Source organism: Pezoporus wallicus, unplaced genomic scaffold (assembly GCF_028554395.1).
Source record: "Pezoporus wallicus isolate ANWC-B61680 ecotype Strahan unplaced genomic scaffold, APGP_CSIRO_Pwel_v1 contig_5767, whole genome shotgun sequence".
NCBI lineage: Eukaryota > Metazoa > Chordata > Aves > Psittaciformes > Psittacidae > Pezoporus > Pezoporus wallicus.
In genome coordinates, this window is record NW_026640599.1 from 9,169,500 (window position 1) to 9,186,620 (window position 17,121).

The following is a 17,121-nucleotide window of genomic DNA, read 5'->3' on the forward strand; positions in this document are numbered from 1 at the left end:
GCAACTAAGTGCTTATAGCCACAGACAAATTAGAGAATACTGGATGTATGTCAGAAGTTCAAAGCCCAGAGGTACACAAAAAATTAACAAGTATTCAGTAAAATGTAAGAATAAAAGAGAATAGAGTAGGATTTAGAATAATCTTAGTGTATTGTGATTACAGGAACAGGAGTATTTCCTAAAACACCCTGCATGACCTGACAAGTCGGATATACAAAGCATGAGATGTTTTCTGCTAGCAGTCTCTGAACCCCAGTCAACAAGAACTGTTCAAACAAAGCAGTGAAGTCTTTGCCTTCCTAAATAGGATCATGCTTAGAGCATAGTCTTTCCTTATCCCACGTTTTAGTGAGTTCCCTTCTGAGTGTAGTTTCACTAGCTTCATTTGATCCTTAGCCCTCATAACTCATAACAGAACATCAGGTCATACCTCGTCTCTTCTCTCCTGTGCCAATGAAGTCCTGTGTGTCCTAGCTTCAGCTCGTCCTTCAGAAGCTACCTTGCAGATGGTCTGTGTGGACTCAGATAGCTTCAAGACCTAGCTATGAGCAGTAATCTTTTTGCTTAGTTTGAGGGCTAAACACGGTAACAGGTTAACACCTGCTCTTGCTGTAAACAAACCGGTTATCTGTTGTGAATGAAATTCTGCTACTGATTGGCAGGAGGTTTCAAACTCTGAGCTGCCAGAGGTCATCTCCCATCATACCTTTGTAACATAGTGTTTAAAAACTGTATTTTCCACAAATATCCACAAAAGTAATTAATACTATCACTAGCTCTTATTGGAGACTAAACAAGATTGTCAACAAATAAGATTCTGGCAAAATCCTCTGTTGGGAGAACCCTGGAGCATGACTTGTTAAACTGGTGGGTAGTGTGACAATATAATATAAATAGATTTGAGTTTTTTCCCCTTTTCACTCTTTTAGCTCTGAAATTTTGACTCTCAACACACCAAATGCAGAGAAATACGTATATGTGGTGTATCAAAACTACAAAACCAGAACATTGCTGGTGTTCTCAAAGTATTGAGTGTGAGAGATCAAATAATTGGAAGCACCACCTATCTGCAGCAGAAAGTTCCAGTAATCACAAATGTTACAAGCTACTCTGCTGAAGCTAAAGTTATCTTACAGAGACAGAGGGGAACTGTCTGACTGTAAATAGTTCCTTCGTGTCTAAACTTGAAGCTTGAGAAAAATTGGATTTGACTGAAGCTCTCAAAAAAACTATAAAGATACCTGTCATTTTTCTTCCCAATCATACTGAGCTGAAATTCAGGCAGAAAATTGGGGATTATTATTTCCATAACCTGGTTCTCTCTTCCAGGTTTCTGAAAATGAGCAGGTGCAAAATCTCTGAAGAAAAGTGAAGAAACAAGTAAGAACTTGAAAGAGGATTTTAGGAGCTGTCAAATTTAGTACTAATTGCTATGGCCAAAACAGATCTTCAGAGAAGCTTCAGTTATGGTCTTTTATTTTGGTAGACCTACAAATTCTGTCACCATTAAGGGGTTCAAGTAAATAATAGAATATATCTATTTTTTGGATATGGATGTGTTCTGTGGATCACACGTGGAATTTATATTAGATCTTAGAGATGCTCTTGTACAGGAATAGTTTGACCCCAAATCTTTAGACTTCGTCCTCAGTCTCTTGAAGTTTGGCAAAATAACCAGTTCATAGAATCATAGAATAGTTAGGGTTGGAAAAGACCTTAAGATCATCAAGTTCCAACCCCCCTGCATGGGCAGGGACACCTCACACTAAAGCATATCACCCAAGGCCTTGTCCAACCTGGTCTTGTTGACCCAAATCAATAGCATTGGCTTCAAAGCAAGCCTTTCTCTGAGTAGGAGGAAGGACATGACTTCATTCATCATTCTGTGATTATAAACAGCATTGAGAAAATGGCATCAAGCATTATCTAATAACTTGGAAGAGGCTGCAGATTCCATCCAATGATTTCCTAAAAAAAAGCAACAGAAGAAGCACTTTCAGATTTCATCCTCACTTGTTTGGGTTTTTCTATTTCTTGCATATTATATACTATATGTTTTACAAAAACATCTTCCAGGTTTAAAAAAAAAAAAAAGCTGATGCTGTTTTTGCGAAGGGCATGCCAACTTGAATCCTGAAGTCTGTGTAATCTAAAGTGTTAGCTACAATCACTGCAGATGGTTTAATAGTTCCCAGGAACTTTACTCAGTTGTAGATTTTGTCCTTAATTACAATTTAATTTAATGAGCTCATTTAGAATAATTACTGAATTTAATAAAACCTTTATATTTTGCAATATGCCATAATGTATGGAAAAATGGCTAGACACTTAAATTACATGCTGTCTTCCAATTAAAACCTGATACCCCTTCATTACCCTTTCTTACCAAAAACTGACTCAGAAGTTGTGAGGTGCGAGCGCACGTTTGCAGGTTCAATTTACAGTTGAAACATTTAAAGATCAGGCTTTTCATATCGTTCTAATCTGCTTTCATAATCACTTATGAGAAAACCAAGCAAAGGTTTTTGTTTTCTGTTTTGGCACTGTGAAAACATTAGTACAGAAAAGTCAAGCAGCAGAATGAAATTGTATGGGCTGTGAACTGAGAAGTGCTAAAGTTTTGGGTTTATATGGGTGTGTGGTTTTTCAAGTACTTTGGATTATATAAGATTTTCGAGGTATCTAAGAGTTACTTACACAGTTCTGCCCAGTCACTCTGATTCCTAGGCCATAAATATCTCTCTTAGTCCTATGAAGGTCGAAATATTTCATGTGACTTAAATTGGGATGCAGTTGCTGTCTCAGCTTGCTGAGAGCTGGTGCTGATTGAGATACTACCAGAAGCAGAATTAAAAAAACTAGAGCCAGGGAATAAAAACAAATGGGCTCCTTTTTTGTTCCCAGTGGAGGCCTGTTTTGGCCATCTGAGGTGGCAATACAGGTGAATAGCTTTCTTTAGATATGGTCTACAAGGGATCAGCACATCTTCTAAGTCAGTTAATGTTTATACATTACACTTAATTATTGTTGTACTGCTGGCAATTTATCCCCATGGACATGTTAGTTTTTGCTTCTTGAGAATGTCTTAGCTGTGAAGCAAGGCATACCTTGGTAGCTGAGCTTCAGCTTTCTGTATGAGTTCAGGTGAATGGGAAGTGGGGAGGAGAAAATGCAAAGCAGTTTTTGAATTGGAAAGGTAGCCTTGTAAATTGGGGTAAGGGTTTGTCTTATCTGCAAGGAACAGGATTTGGGATTACAGGGCTGTCGGTGCTTTTGCTTAGATTTATTTTTATCAAGTAGCACAAAAGCTTTTATTTTTTTTTTTTTTTGTTGCTTCATGGTAAACTGAAATAAGAGGTTTTAATACTCAGACACTTGAATGTGGCCTTGTCTTAGTTTTAGCATTCTCAAATACATTTGTCTATAGAAAACTAAAATTCAAACCAACTAAAATTATGTCTTTAAATTTTGAAGTGATTAATTACAGAATTATTTTTTAGTTCACTGGAGTGATGGTGATTATCTGAATCAAAGGTTTTTACCAAAAATGACCATGGAATATATTAATATGTGTTGTCATTTTTAATAAGCTAGGATCTTGAGTAAACAAATAGTTTCTTTCCTGTCTCACTGGCAAGGCAATGGGGTGGTTCATGGGAGTGGATCAATTGGAGAGAAATACTTCCAGTCCAAACCTGATCAAACGGAAAGTGGTTTCTATTTCAGAATATTTATTTGGGAGACTTTTTCACGGTTGTGATTTAGCAGAATTTTACTGATATCTTTAAAAATATTAGGCCCATTTCTGAGCAAACTGTCTGATGTTCTAAAGACCATCACATAAATGCCTTCACACCTGCACTAGGCAGTGTTAATTTGCATATTTGCATATTTATGTCAAGAAGACCTTAATGAGATGCTCTTGAGAAATGCAGTGTAGCTTCACTATCATACTAACCAAAGGGAGACATTCCTTCCTCATTAGCAGAATCTTCAGTTGTTGGTAAAGTAATTTGTGGTCTATTTTAAGATGTTTCACTGTGTGCTTTTGCTTTACAACCTTATGAGCAGATGAACTAAAAGTACCTTTTTTTCTGAGGCCTAGAAGTCTGTTGGCTGGTGTTACCTGGTGCTGACTTAAGTGTTCACAATATTCTACTTCTTTTTTAACAAGGATGTGGTCAAATATAAACACTGTATTTTCACTTCTTCCATTTTGTTGTGTTTTTTTTTTTTTTTTTGTAGACATTTCAGCAGTCTTCTCTACAGCAGAAAAGTAAAAAGAAGAGCAAAGGTAAAAATTAAATTTATTTTCATGTATTGGTAAGAAGGGAATTGCCAAGATTAATGTTTATAGTATTGCAGTATCTGAGGAACTAGAACTTTTTAGCTCCTATTCAATGTTTAGTTCACTTGATCATGTTGAGAAGCTGTTAGTACATGATACATATATCCGATGGTGGGGTTTTCTTGAATACTTAGGCTCTAGCATCTTTGGGGCCAGGGCTGTTTTTTCCAGTTCTGTGCATGTAATGTCTTACTGCAGTCCTTGCTCATTACCTAAGCTGTCAGGTAATTTATAGCATAATAAATTTTCCTCTTTTGATTTAGAAGTACAAAGGCCTTAGTTGCAAAAGCAGTTACAAAGAGAGGGTTTCGAATACCCATGAAGTACTTGCATAGTGGTATTTGACAGCCAAGTGTGAAAGTACATGAATTTATATGCTGTGTGCTTTAACCTGATGTGAAATATTATTTTTTTTGAAAACTAAAAATAACCATTTTTCTGATTTCAAATATTTTGCCTTTCTTTTCTCTATAATATCTTTTCTGTCTTATCCATAGAATATGAGCTTTGTGAGGTGCTGAACATGGTTTGTTTTGATTTGTTTTTATTTTTAACTTATGGTGCTTTACATAGACTTTGGGGTTGAAATAGAATGTTTGTAAAATCTATTAATGGCAAATTGAGGTTGAAATTTTTAATCGATTTTCTTAAACAAATACATAGTGCTTTCTGGCTATCTGTCTTGTTGATTTAGTGGACAAATCAAATGCTTTCACATGTCCTCGTCATTTTCAGCTCCTATTCCAGGTAAAAGCAAAAGAAGGATCTCATGTAAAGACCTTGGTCGAGGGGACTGTGAAGGCTGGCTTTGGAAAAAGAAAGATGCCAAGAGTTATTTCTCGCAGAAATGGAAAAAATATTGGTTTGTCCTGAAGGATACATCTCTATATTGGTATATCAATGAAGAGGTGAGCATCTACGCTCATTGCCTTGACAAATAATCTGTGTACTGCTGTTTTTATGATTGAGTGGGAAGCCAGTGCTTTGAGTGCTCATGTATGTGAATAATTTCATTCACCCAAATAATCACACTGAAATTAATATTGATTGATTGAGTAAATTACCATTAAGCTCTAGAGATATTTGGTCCTTCAAATTCACTGTGTGCTACAAGGAGAAATAACACATTTTCCTGTGTCCTGCTCTCACCAAATTAAAATAAATCTATCTTCAAACCCTTGAAAGGGAAAAGCTAGTTGTTTAATCCTGTCATTCAACCTTAGTCATGGGAGTGTAAATTTTAATGATGTACTGCCTGTTTGTTTATCTATGCTAGTGAAACCACCAAAACCTCTGGCTGTTAAGGAAGATGGTTTGTTTCTCAGTAGAGTTCTCCTTCTTTGTAGCTTTTGATAAGCTTTCGGTGCTCATATATGCTGAACTTAAGAGTGCTGGAGCAGCCCAACTGAACTGTGTGCAGCTTTGATTGTGCAGCATGTTCTGCATTAATGCATGTTTATTTATATCAGGTTTACCAAGAAAACTTTTTGCCAGTGAGTTAGGAAACATTAATTTAAAACTCTATTAGTTCGTTAGTAAATAGGCTGAGGTAAAACCATTGCCAACATGTAGAGGCACGCAGTCCTGGAATTGTTCTTTCAATCACTGCAAGCATTTGTGCATATCCTGTTTAAAATACTGTGAAACACAACTTTTCCCTGAGTATACAGAAAGCAAGTCATTCCATGAGCAGTCACTGAAGCCTGTTTTGCCACAGACTTATCCCATTTGTATGTTGATCCCAGCTCCAGATCAGTTACCCTAACTCCCTTCTCTCCACCCTCCCTCTTCAAGGTCTATTACAAAGTGTTCATAAGGGCAGTAATTTATATCTACAACGATGATGAGTGGTCACCAAACATGGCCAAGGAGCATGTGGAACTACTGAGTTGTGCCTTACTATCCAATGGAGAGGGCAATGGTCTGACCACCTCTGTCTCCCCCTTGTCCCAGTTTTCCTGGGACTTGCTGAGAATTGGTTATTTTTGAGACCTCAGCTCCATCATCAAAGTGTCTGCAGTCTCCAACAGATTCACAGGCTGGTGAGAGGAGCATCAGTGGCACATGGACAGCCAAGTAAACAGTGGTCTTGCCAAAATTCTGCTTAGCCAACCATGCAAAAAAATAAAAATGGCAAGTTTATTCTAAACAGTGTCCTTTCGATTTTAAAATGCCTGGTAATGCAGAACCCGTTACAAACTTGCACCTTCTACAGCTACAGTTCCAGTTTTACATGCTGATTTATGTCTTCTATTTATTTATTTTTAAGAAAGCACATAGTTATATGGGCTGCATAAATACCTATGGAGATTCTGGGAAAAAGATATAATTCTGTGGAATTCCTTAACATAACATTTGTGTAGGTTAAGCTCCACTTTCATGATCATGTTAATTTCTCATGCAAAGTTATGAGCAGCTAAATAAGAGAGTCTGTGTTATTGAGGTACTAGTGGCTTAAAATAATGCTTTCAAATTGTGAAAAGTCAAAGGAGACTGAATGTCTGATAAAATGAACTATGAGCAAGGCTTTAGGGGAGGGGGGAGGAAGGTCAGATGTCTTCTTCCTTAAGTGTTGGAGACAGATGAAAGTAGCTGAAGAGGTACAGTGCCTCTTAGACGTGATATCATATAAAGATGGAAAACAACACACATTGAAATTGCTTATTTCCCTATTTCTTACAGTAGGTTGCATTTCTCCTTATTAATTAGCCCATCTTTCCCCCAAATTAAGTAATTACAATAACTAATTGCCTGAATACATTTGGTCATCTTCTGTATTTTCAAACACTGCTTCAGCTGTGAAATTGTTTGAGAAAACTGGGCATTTAAAATTGTATTTTATACCAAGGGATCTCTCTTACTATTTTGGCAAAAGTCCCAGTGACTTTGGTAGGCGGTTTGCCAGAGCAGAGCATACATTAGTATTCCTTATGTAAGAAGCAGGAAAGTGAAAATATTTTTAAGTTTTCAGTGTGGTGGGTTGGGTTTTTTTCAAACAAACACCTTAACAATAGTAATATCTAGAACTACCTTTGCAGGATGAAAAAGCAGAAGGTTTCATCAGTCTACCTGAATTCAAAATTGACAGAGCCAGTGAATGCCGCAAGAAATAGTAAGTATGCTCAAAAATAATGCAATTACACAATAGAAAAAGTGGAACAAAGGACAAGTTTTTCCCTTGACTCAGTGACATAATGGATTTTATTACAATGACATTTGATTGTATCATAAGTTCATACAGAAGAGGCAAATTCAGTGTGGTTTCTGTGTGCTATCTTTCCTGGAGAAGGTTTTTTTACTTTATCATGCATCACAGTGCTTGACTAGAGCAAAATGAATTAAGAGCAAGAAGGCTGCTTGGCTGCTTCTGTCCCTTTATTTTCCTAGTTCTCCTTTCTTTTTTGTGGGTCGGGTTTTTTTTTTTGGGGGGGGGGGGGGGTTGGGTGGGGAGGTGTTTGGTGCGGGTTTCTGTGTATATGTGAGATACCTTTAGGCTCAGTAAAGAGTTTTAAGCATAATAAAATCCAAATAAAATTAATCCAAATAAATAAGTCTGCAAGTTCATGGCCAGGCATCAATTTTTCATGTAACTCCAAATTAATTAGTGTCATCTCAAAGAGTTTGTTAGTCCTGAGGCAGAGTACAAAAAAGAAAATGACAATGATTTGCTGTATTTTTTAAAGGTCTTAAATAACTTCTCACCTAGCTGTGTGTTGGCCTCTGTCCAGATCTGTGCCACTGCACAAATCCATTTCTTGTTTAGACACAAAGTCAAGCATATGTAGCAATGTGACAGCTCCATACTCCCACAGGGATATTTTTAGAGTAACTAGTGTTGAAAACTTTTTGTATTGCTTTTTAATGCCTTTTACTGTTAAGTTGACTAAGACTGTTGGATCACTGATATTTGTACAGAAAAAGAATTGCAAAAGTAAAATGGTATGGTTTGTAGTACATACAGTTCTAAAGAAGACACTGACCTTGTATCAGTTGGTCCATATATCTCTTCAGGGTGAATTGTACTCTTCATGATAGTTTCCAAGAGCAGAAAATGAAAACTTCATTAACAAAAAAAAAAAGATACATCAACTTGGACTTATTGTGCTGTGTCCTTGGGCTACATTACCGAAGTGCCTCATTTTTTCTGTTTTGTTGGGGCAGCAGCATAAAGGCAACTCATTCCTCAGAATTGCACCCTGCTTGCATTGGGTTTTTGTACCCGATTTGTTACCTGTTGAACAGTAGAACATAAAATGTGGCTATGAAAATCCCTTGCTGCGGTGGGAGATAAAGAAAAAACTCTTAAGAATCCAGACAACAGATGCTGTAATAATTTTAAGAAGTCAAGTTTTGGGTCTCAGTAACCTGATAATGTCTTTCTAAACTGAGCAGATGTCCCTGTATGCTTTTACTTGCATAACATTTTGTCATGCTGTAATGCTTTTTGTCTTGATTTCATGTTGCCTTCACTAGCAATATCTTTTCTGGACATCAGTTTCATATCCCTGGTTTATTAAAAATCTGGTTTCATATATTTACATATATGTACACACAGAGACATATATATTGAAAACTGCAAGCATGATACACGTGAAATACATCATCACCATTTTTCTGATGACACAATGGATTATGTATGTATATAAAGAGATATATAAAATAGCTCTTACTCTCTCTAATCCATTGTGTCTCAGAAAAATGGTAATGATGTTCTTCATGTGTCATGTTTGCAGTTTTCCTTATTTTCTCTGGGACTGTTGCGCATATTTTGTTCTTATTTTAAGAGAGACCTTCAGGCTATTCTCAAAAATGATTCTTCTGTACTGTAAATTATTAATTACTTTCAGAAGCATTTTCTGGATCCTCAAGTACTTCGCCAGAAATCTTTATCCAACACAGTTAGAAAATGCTTTCTAGTAATTTATTTCATATTATGTATGAAATGCAGTAATTCTCTCAGCCCAGTCATGTTGATTACTTTGGTGGAAAGAAAAGATGAGCTGTAATTGCCTGTTGCTTAGAATGACCTCAAAATTGAAATCAGTGTTGATTTATAACAGCTTTTCAGAAGTCAATCAGCGCATCGTGTTCTTTTGTTTGAAACGTAGTCATTACAGCTAAAGGTAATCTGAAGGTCATTTGGATGTGAGAAATCACCAGGACTAAGAATTTTTCTATTGTATCAAATAAATTGTTCAGTCAATTTTCTGTTCAGAAAAAATTAACACCTAAAGGTACATCAGCAAAGTTACCTGATACATGAAATTATATCTTTAACTGGTTAACTTTATCTAAATATAGTACACTACAGGTGATTGTTGAACAATAGTTATGCACATACGGATAAAGCATTATTTAGAAATATGTAGTTCAAGAGCACTAGGTGAAGTCTGGCACAATTCTAAAAGTTATGTGTTTATATATTGTTCGGGTACATCTGACACCTCAGGAAATTAGAATGCATCTCATTCCTGGGTGACCACACTATGTACAGTTTAAAAAACAAGAGTTGTGCCTTTACATTTTTATAACTATGTTTTTCCTCTACAGTGCATTCAAAGCCTGCCATCCTAAGATCAAAAGTTTTTATTTTGCTGCTGAACATCTAGATGACATGAACAGGTAAGGAAATCTAGCAAAGTTCAAGGAACCATTCCTTAAATGTGACACTTCCTGAAGCTAGTAATTACACAGTGATAATAAATTATGTGCTGATCTAAAAGTTAAGTTTAATACCTGAGAAAATAATTGCAGAGTAGCATTGTTTCTGAGTGCCTGCATATGCTAAATATTCAATTCATGCAAAAATTACTTTTTTTTTAAACGAAGGGTTGAAGATTTTCAGAAACAAGATTCCCACTTTCTAAAAAGAAATGAATACAGTATGTGAAACAACATCCAAACACAATTTCAGAATTCCAGGTTTTTACCTTTTGTTGTGCAGCACCTACAAAGATACAATATCTCCAGCTCTGCCTCCTAACATATTCCTGAAGATATGTGATGCTTGATCTGTGGATGCTTCTATTTCTGGTCCTGGAGAGAATGAGAAGTTGGAGAAAGATTTAAAGCACTTACTGATTTTAATTCTGCCAGTCTGGGAAAAGGAGGTAGAGATTACAAGGAATTTATTTTGCAGATTCTCTCTATTGCCATGAATTTAACCCGCATGTTGAAGTGAAAAATTGGTTGTATTGAATTTAGTGGAGAAAATTCCAGCATCTCAGAAAAAATCAAGGCCTTAAGTCCTAGTTCTTTGGGCATTGCATTTTACTGAATCTGTTTGAGGCCATTTGTGGAATTTTTCCAGCAAATTGTTGTTAAGACTCCGGCACAAAATAGACACAGTTCCTTCTAATTCATTCAAATGGTAAATTAAAAACATGGATCTCATGTCTATTCAAATATTTGGGAGTTTATTTCATTTTTTTGCACAACATAACTTGAAATTAATTCAGTTCAAAATAATACATCACAGAGTCATAGAATCAAGTAGGTTAGAAAAGACTTTTAAGATCAAGTCCAACCATTACCCTAGGACTGCCAAGTCCACCACTAAACCATGTCACTGAGGGTCTCATCTACACAGTTTTTGAGCCCTTCCAGGGATGGTGATTCCACCACTGCCCTGGGCAGCCTGTTCCAATGATGGAGCACCCTCTCTGTGAAAAAATTTCCCCTAATATCCAGTCTAAACCTCCCCTGGCACAGCTTGAGGCCATTACCTCTTGTCCTATCACTTGTTGCTTGGGAGAAGAGACCCATCCCCTCCTCATTACAGCCTCCTTCCAGTTAGTTGCAGAGAGCAATAAGGTCCCCCCTGAGCCTTCTCTTCTCCGGACTAAACAACCCCAGTTCCCTCAGCCGTCCTTCATAAGACTTGTTCTCCAGGTCCTTTGCCAGCTTTGTTGCCCTTTCCTGGACCCACTCTACCACCTCAATGTCTTTCTTGTACTGAAGGGCCCAGAACTGAACACAGGACTTGAGGTGCAGCCTCACCAGTGCCAAGTACAGGAGGATAATCACTTCCTAGTCCTGCTGGCCACACTAGTTCTGATACAGGCCAGGATGCCTTTGGCCTTCTTGGCTGCCTGGACACAATCTGGCTTATGTTCACCTTCATCAATCAACACCCCCAGGTCCTTTTCAGCTGAGCCACTTTCCAGCCTCTCTTCCCCAAGCCTGTAGCGTTCATTGGGATTGCTGTAGCCCAAATGCAGGACCCAGCACTTTGCTTTTTTGAACCTTATACCATTGACTTTATACCATTGACCATGACCTTATACCATTGACTTAACCTTATACCATAGTGGTTCATCAACCCAGCCTGTTGAGATCTCTCTGCAGAGCCTTCCTGTCCTCAAACAGATCAATACTCCCAGCCAACTTGGTGTCATCCGCAAATTTACCAAGGGTGCACTCAATCACCTCATCCAGATCATCAAAGAAGATACTAAACAACACTGGCCCTAACAGCAAGCCCTGAGGGACACCACTAGTGACTGGTTGACAACTAGATGTGATGCCATATCCCACCACTCTTTGGGATCGACCATCCAGCCAATTTCCAACCCAGCAAAGACTCCACCTATCCAGAGGTGACAATGTCTGGATAGAATACACCTATCCAGAGGTGGCATATCCTATGACAGAGGACACAAACAAAAATCTATTATTGCAACCTGGGAATTGTTCCATCTTAGATAATATCTGTGGAGATCCTTGCTGAGCAAAATTGCTTTTAAAACAGAGGAAAAATAAGATAAAACTGAACCCATAAAACTGTTAGTAAGTTCTTGTCCTGGGTTCAGCAGTAGCAGTCATGTTTCTCCTTCATAATCATGGTTTAATCTCTCCTGTGTGTACTAGATTCAGCTACCTGGCAGAGGACCTTCAGGGTACTGCCAGTTCTTTACTGATAATATTTGACTGGAAAAATATGCCAGTACTACAGTATGCTTGCTTTACTTTAGAAATAGCTGTCTGTTAACATTTCTTCAAAAGTTCATGCATGACTAAGGCTTACTTTAGAAGTCTCTCCTCAGAAAACTTAAAACCTTTTTATTTGTTTGTAAAGTTTTAAGCTTGCTTTTCCTTGATAATTCTGTCAAGCCAGTCACTCAAAATGCAATTTGCTGCACAACAAACAGAATAATAGCATGGTCTATTTGGCATAGCCTCAGCTACAGTGGTAGATAAATGATTTCTGTCAGCAGGTCCTTAGTCAGTATGACAAGGCACCTTGTTTCTAAGGTTAAAAATATATATATTGTTCACTAATCAGAAAGAAGCAACAAATATGCATCAGCTATTTAAAAATATATTGGAAGGTCTGAAGCCCAAGAACTAGAAGTTTTTTATCTTCCCAGCACAAATAGTCTTTTATCAAAGTTTGAAATAAATGCTCATTAATTCATTTAGAATCAACTTGGCCAAATTTTGATCTGAGTTATACACATGTAAATTTAAACCAACTCTGCCAAGGTCTATGGAATTCTTGACATTCTTACATGGAATTACTTACATTCTTCCATCAGAGTCTCACCAAATTATTTTTTTTCCTCTTTGTTTAACGTATTAGAAAAAGTTGTTCACTTTCACAAACACTGAGCTAACTCAATATATTGCAAATAAGAAAAGTGGGTTACTAAAAAGTAATCTTTCAGATGCAGACATAAAATAGTTCTTGCCTAGAAGCATTTTGTAACCTACCTAAAGGCAAAGACAGAATCAAGTTATTAAGTAAAATTAAGACTGTTTTGATCAACTTCTGTTCTTTTTATAGTTGGGTTTCTGACATGCCTTCTGATATGTATTATACAGTCATTTCAGTTGTGTTTATACTTGGAGCAGAAGAAATGAAAGTAGATAACTGCTAATACACAGTCTAACTGAAAAATCAAAATGGTTCAATTCCTTCATCCCTTCTATAAAATGTTTTAGCTGTTGTGTTTGGTTTTTTTTTAAGTGTTTGCAGGATATGAAGTTTTTGTTTGCGTTTATCTACTCACATAAAATGGGTATTTAAATCTCAGGTAACTCTGTCACTATTCAAATTTTCTCACCATTATGCTGGTAAGGAGCCTGGAGAACTATGAACTTTATTGTTGTGCTGTCTGAAATTCCTTTCATCTGCATGGTTGCACCAGCATATAACATACTTAGTCTGGGTGAAAAGAAGGACAGAATATCCTTTATTGATGCAAAGTGCTGTTTTGCTAGTTTAACTGTATAGTCACAGAAACATCTTGCTTGAAAATGTATTGTTATTCCCATTCCAAGGAAATATTCTGATGGAGAAGACAGTCCATATATTTCTACCTGATGATAATATATGTAACTTTATTTTGATTTTCCATGGTAGCTGTGCCTGCTGCTATATGGACCAAGTATTTGTTCTTTACTCAGAAATCCTGATCATCAGCTCACAGCCAAATGCATCCTTTTCAGGGTTGGCTGGCTTAAATACTTACAATACTTTTTCTGCCTTTTTATTCCAAACTGTCCATTTTTTTTAGTGATGACATATATGGCTGCCAAAATTATACGTTTAAGGCAGGGGAATAATAGTCAGTAACCTCATGTGGAATGAGAAATGAGAACTTCCTTGACCTGCTGTCAAGGAAGTACCTGTAGCTGAGCTGTCCTCTTTCTCTTTTTTGTGATGTTGAGTATTGACATTTATAAGAGTTTTCTTCCTTACTGTTGCTTCATGATCAAGAGGAAAGATGACAAGTCAGCTTTTAGTATTAGTACATGAGAATGTCTCTGAAAGGTTTCAATACAGAAGGCCTTTAAAACTTCCAGAGGCCTCTTCATTCCAGTTAAACTGCATTTGGGTACTTATAGACGCTCTCAGGTTTCCATAGTTCCATACAGCAAGTTTGTCCTCTATCCTCAAGCTTTATGATTATGGACAATATGACACCCTGCTTTGACTGAAAGCATTGCATCTACCTGTAGCGTGAGATAAGATAGAAAAATGTTTCCTTCTATTCTCTGAGAGTGCCAGTACTGTGCATTTTTCCTTACGGAACGATTGATTTTTTTCTTAATCCTGTTGGATGTGTCGTAAAATTGTTGTACTTAAATACTGACAAGAAATGTATGTGCTATTCTTAAAAAGAAGGGGGAAAAAAAGGGGGAAATCTAGATGACCGTGGCATCTACCAGTGTCACTGTATTTACTGTCATACCTAACAAATAGATTTTATAATTCTCACAAGAAAATTAAAGCTGCAGTTGCAGTAAGGAAGGAATGTTTCCTTGACATCTTGCCCTCAAAAAGTTACAATGGCTACCAGGATACAGCACACCGCAGGGAAGAAAGATTTAAATCTTCCTGTGTCCTATGGCTCTGTATCTTTTAATATTCATAGTGAGGAATATTTGTATAACTATGCTTGGAACTTTTGTCCCCAGTACTCCTCTTCCATTCTGCAAGAAATATTTACCCTGTGATACCAGCCTAGTGTGTGGATTTCTCATAGGACTCTAACTTCAATGAGCTGTAATTCTAGCCGTGTTTTATTAAAATAATATTAATTCTTTAACCATACCCATTCTAACAAGCTTTAGCGTCCACATATCAGAAATCATGCAGAACTCAATACCATTTTTTTTTAGTTTCTAAACTGGCAAACTGCTCAGAAGCCATGGTTGTTAAGAGATTACAGCCACATCAGTACCTTCTCATTCAGCCCACATGCATTGCAGGTGATACTCCAGACCATGACACAGGTCATGACCTGCACAACATCATTAAATGTGAGGTCAGGCTGCTGTCTCTGTCTCGGACTGGTACACATTTGCTGGGTTCTCATTAGATCATACTTTTCAGGAAATAACATTTTTCTGGAAACTGTCATCTGCCATAGCTGTAAGCAGTATCAGTTGACTGTCAATGATGTGTTTGTTAATTTAATTGGTAACCTCGCTGTCAGGGAAATTAACGGGAAATGCTATCTCTTATTAAGGACAGAATGAAGTTTTCCAACAGGAGAACCTTGTTAGGTGTATCATGTAATACTCTGGGGCCAGCAGCCCCATCCAAAGGGGCTCAGTGGGGCACTGTTCCCTGCTGTCTGCACTGGGGAGTGGTAAACCGTGAGACAAATGGGGAATGTGAAATGCAAAATAAGCGAGAGGCAAGCATGGCAGACTTCCACTGTCTGTCATGCCATTTGACAGAGCAGGCGCTTTTCTTCTTGTGCTGCTTTACCCTTTGGACACAGGCAAGTCTGTGGCCTTTGCTGGTCCCCTGGTAGCATGGGGCCAGAGTGCTGTGGGTGAGGTTCCTGCCTCAGTGCCTCTGATTTGGGCTGGCAGAGCTGTCAAAATAGGTGGGCTTTATTCCCCAAAGAAAGCCTTCACTTACCAGGAATGTGAAGCTAAAAGATATCTTTGTATGGGCCACCTTTCTGCCCTGAAGATGCGGAATCATTGCTTGAAACATGATTTGTTGGATTTCTGTTCCCATGTGCCATTTATTTTTATAAGCGTATGGCACTTCCTAACAATTACAACTGAAATTTCAAGTCTTTTCTTCAGCTTCCCTATTCTCCTGGCGCATGAAGTATTGTGTAATCACTTCAGGAGTAAATCTCTTTCCAATGTACAGTGTGCTTTCTTCCCAGTCTGTGCAATGATTTATGGACCATCAATGTGGTTTACAGATCATATGTGTGGTCACTGTTTGTGGAAGAACAGTGGCAGAAGTTAATTTTGAATACAGCAACTGCATTTTATGATCTGATTCCTGCTTACCCTGCACTGAATAGTCTTAAAGGCTGGCATGGTGATTCCCTTGCTGAGACCATACTACATCGCGTTCCTGTGCATACAGTATACAAATGAAACCAATCAGGCACAGTTTTCTGAAACAGTCATTTCACATTCCTGAAGAAAACTCAAACCTAAATTCAGTTGTCCCTCTGTATACCCTAGCAGTAAAATTGCAAGCCAGTAGGTTGGCAAACCAAGCGTGTCAAATCCTGACTATGGGATGACTGGACCAAGTAATTCTGGATTTACCATGGAACAGACAACCACGGGAGATTGTCATAGTGGTTTAAAGCCTCCTTGATGGAAGACCTGATTTAGTAATTGGATAATGAATACACTGAGAGCCCCATGGGGGAAGAGAGCAAGTGGAAGCAGTGCACTGCTACAGGCAGTTGAGTGTATGGTTGCCAATGACAGCCCTGCTAGAAGAGTTTGGGAGGGGATTAGGTTTTTGGCGGGTTTTCTTTTTGTACTTTGGGTTTGGTTGTTGGGGTTTTTCTAATTTGTGCAGTTTATGGAAGCATTTTTTTCAAATCTAAATTGATGTTAAGGCCTTAGATGTGAAGGGCTTTGAGGCAATTTTCTTTCCTCCCTCTGCTTCTCTGACTTGAACACAAAAGTGAATTCTGATCTGCCTCCTTCTCTTTGTACTTGGCATTGTAGGTAAGCTTTAAAACACATAATGGCATAATTAAACCTCACCGACTGGGAGTGAACCTGTTCTTTTTATTGCTGGTTTCTGCTCTGTTCCTCTACTAAGTTGCCAATTCAGGCTTTAAAATATTGCTTAAATCTCTGAAAAGTGGTATTTATTCTTAAGAAATCAGAACAGCAGGAGTGTTGTGATGGCATATCTGTGAGCACCAGACTTAACAGCTCTTTGATGATCTCCAAATCCTTTATTTTACAGATGTTTGACATCATGCATGGCTTTCCATTTGAAATAAAACCTTTGCTGTGAAAACAGTTTGTTCAACAGCAGAATCATA

At 37.6% G+C, this 17,121-nt stretch overlaps 1 protein-coding gene across 7 annotated transcripts in view; it reads left to right on the forward strand.

Moving 5' to 3' along the window:
• CNKSR2 (connector enhancer of kinase suppressor of Ras 2) overlaps nt 1-17,121 on the forward strand; it is a 213,027-nt gene that overhangs the window by 147,576 nt on the left and 48,330 nt on the right. For all 7 annotated transcript variants that reach the window (XM_057419585.1, XM_057419587.1, XM_057419588.1 and 4 more), the window contains 4 exons: nt 4,246-4,294; nt 5,084-5,256; nt 7,387-7,460; nt 9,899-9,970. In XM_057419585.1, coding sequence (XP_057275568.1) covers nt 4,246-4,294; nt 5,084-5,256; nt 7,387-7,460; nt 9,899-9,970 — 368 coding nt within the window. The remainder of the gene's footprint in view (nt 1-4,245; nt 4,295-5,083; nt 5,257-7,386; nt 7,461-9,898; nt 9,971-17,121) is intronic.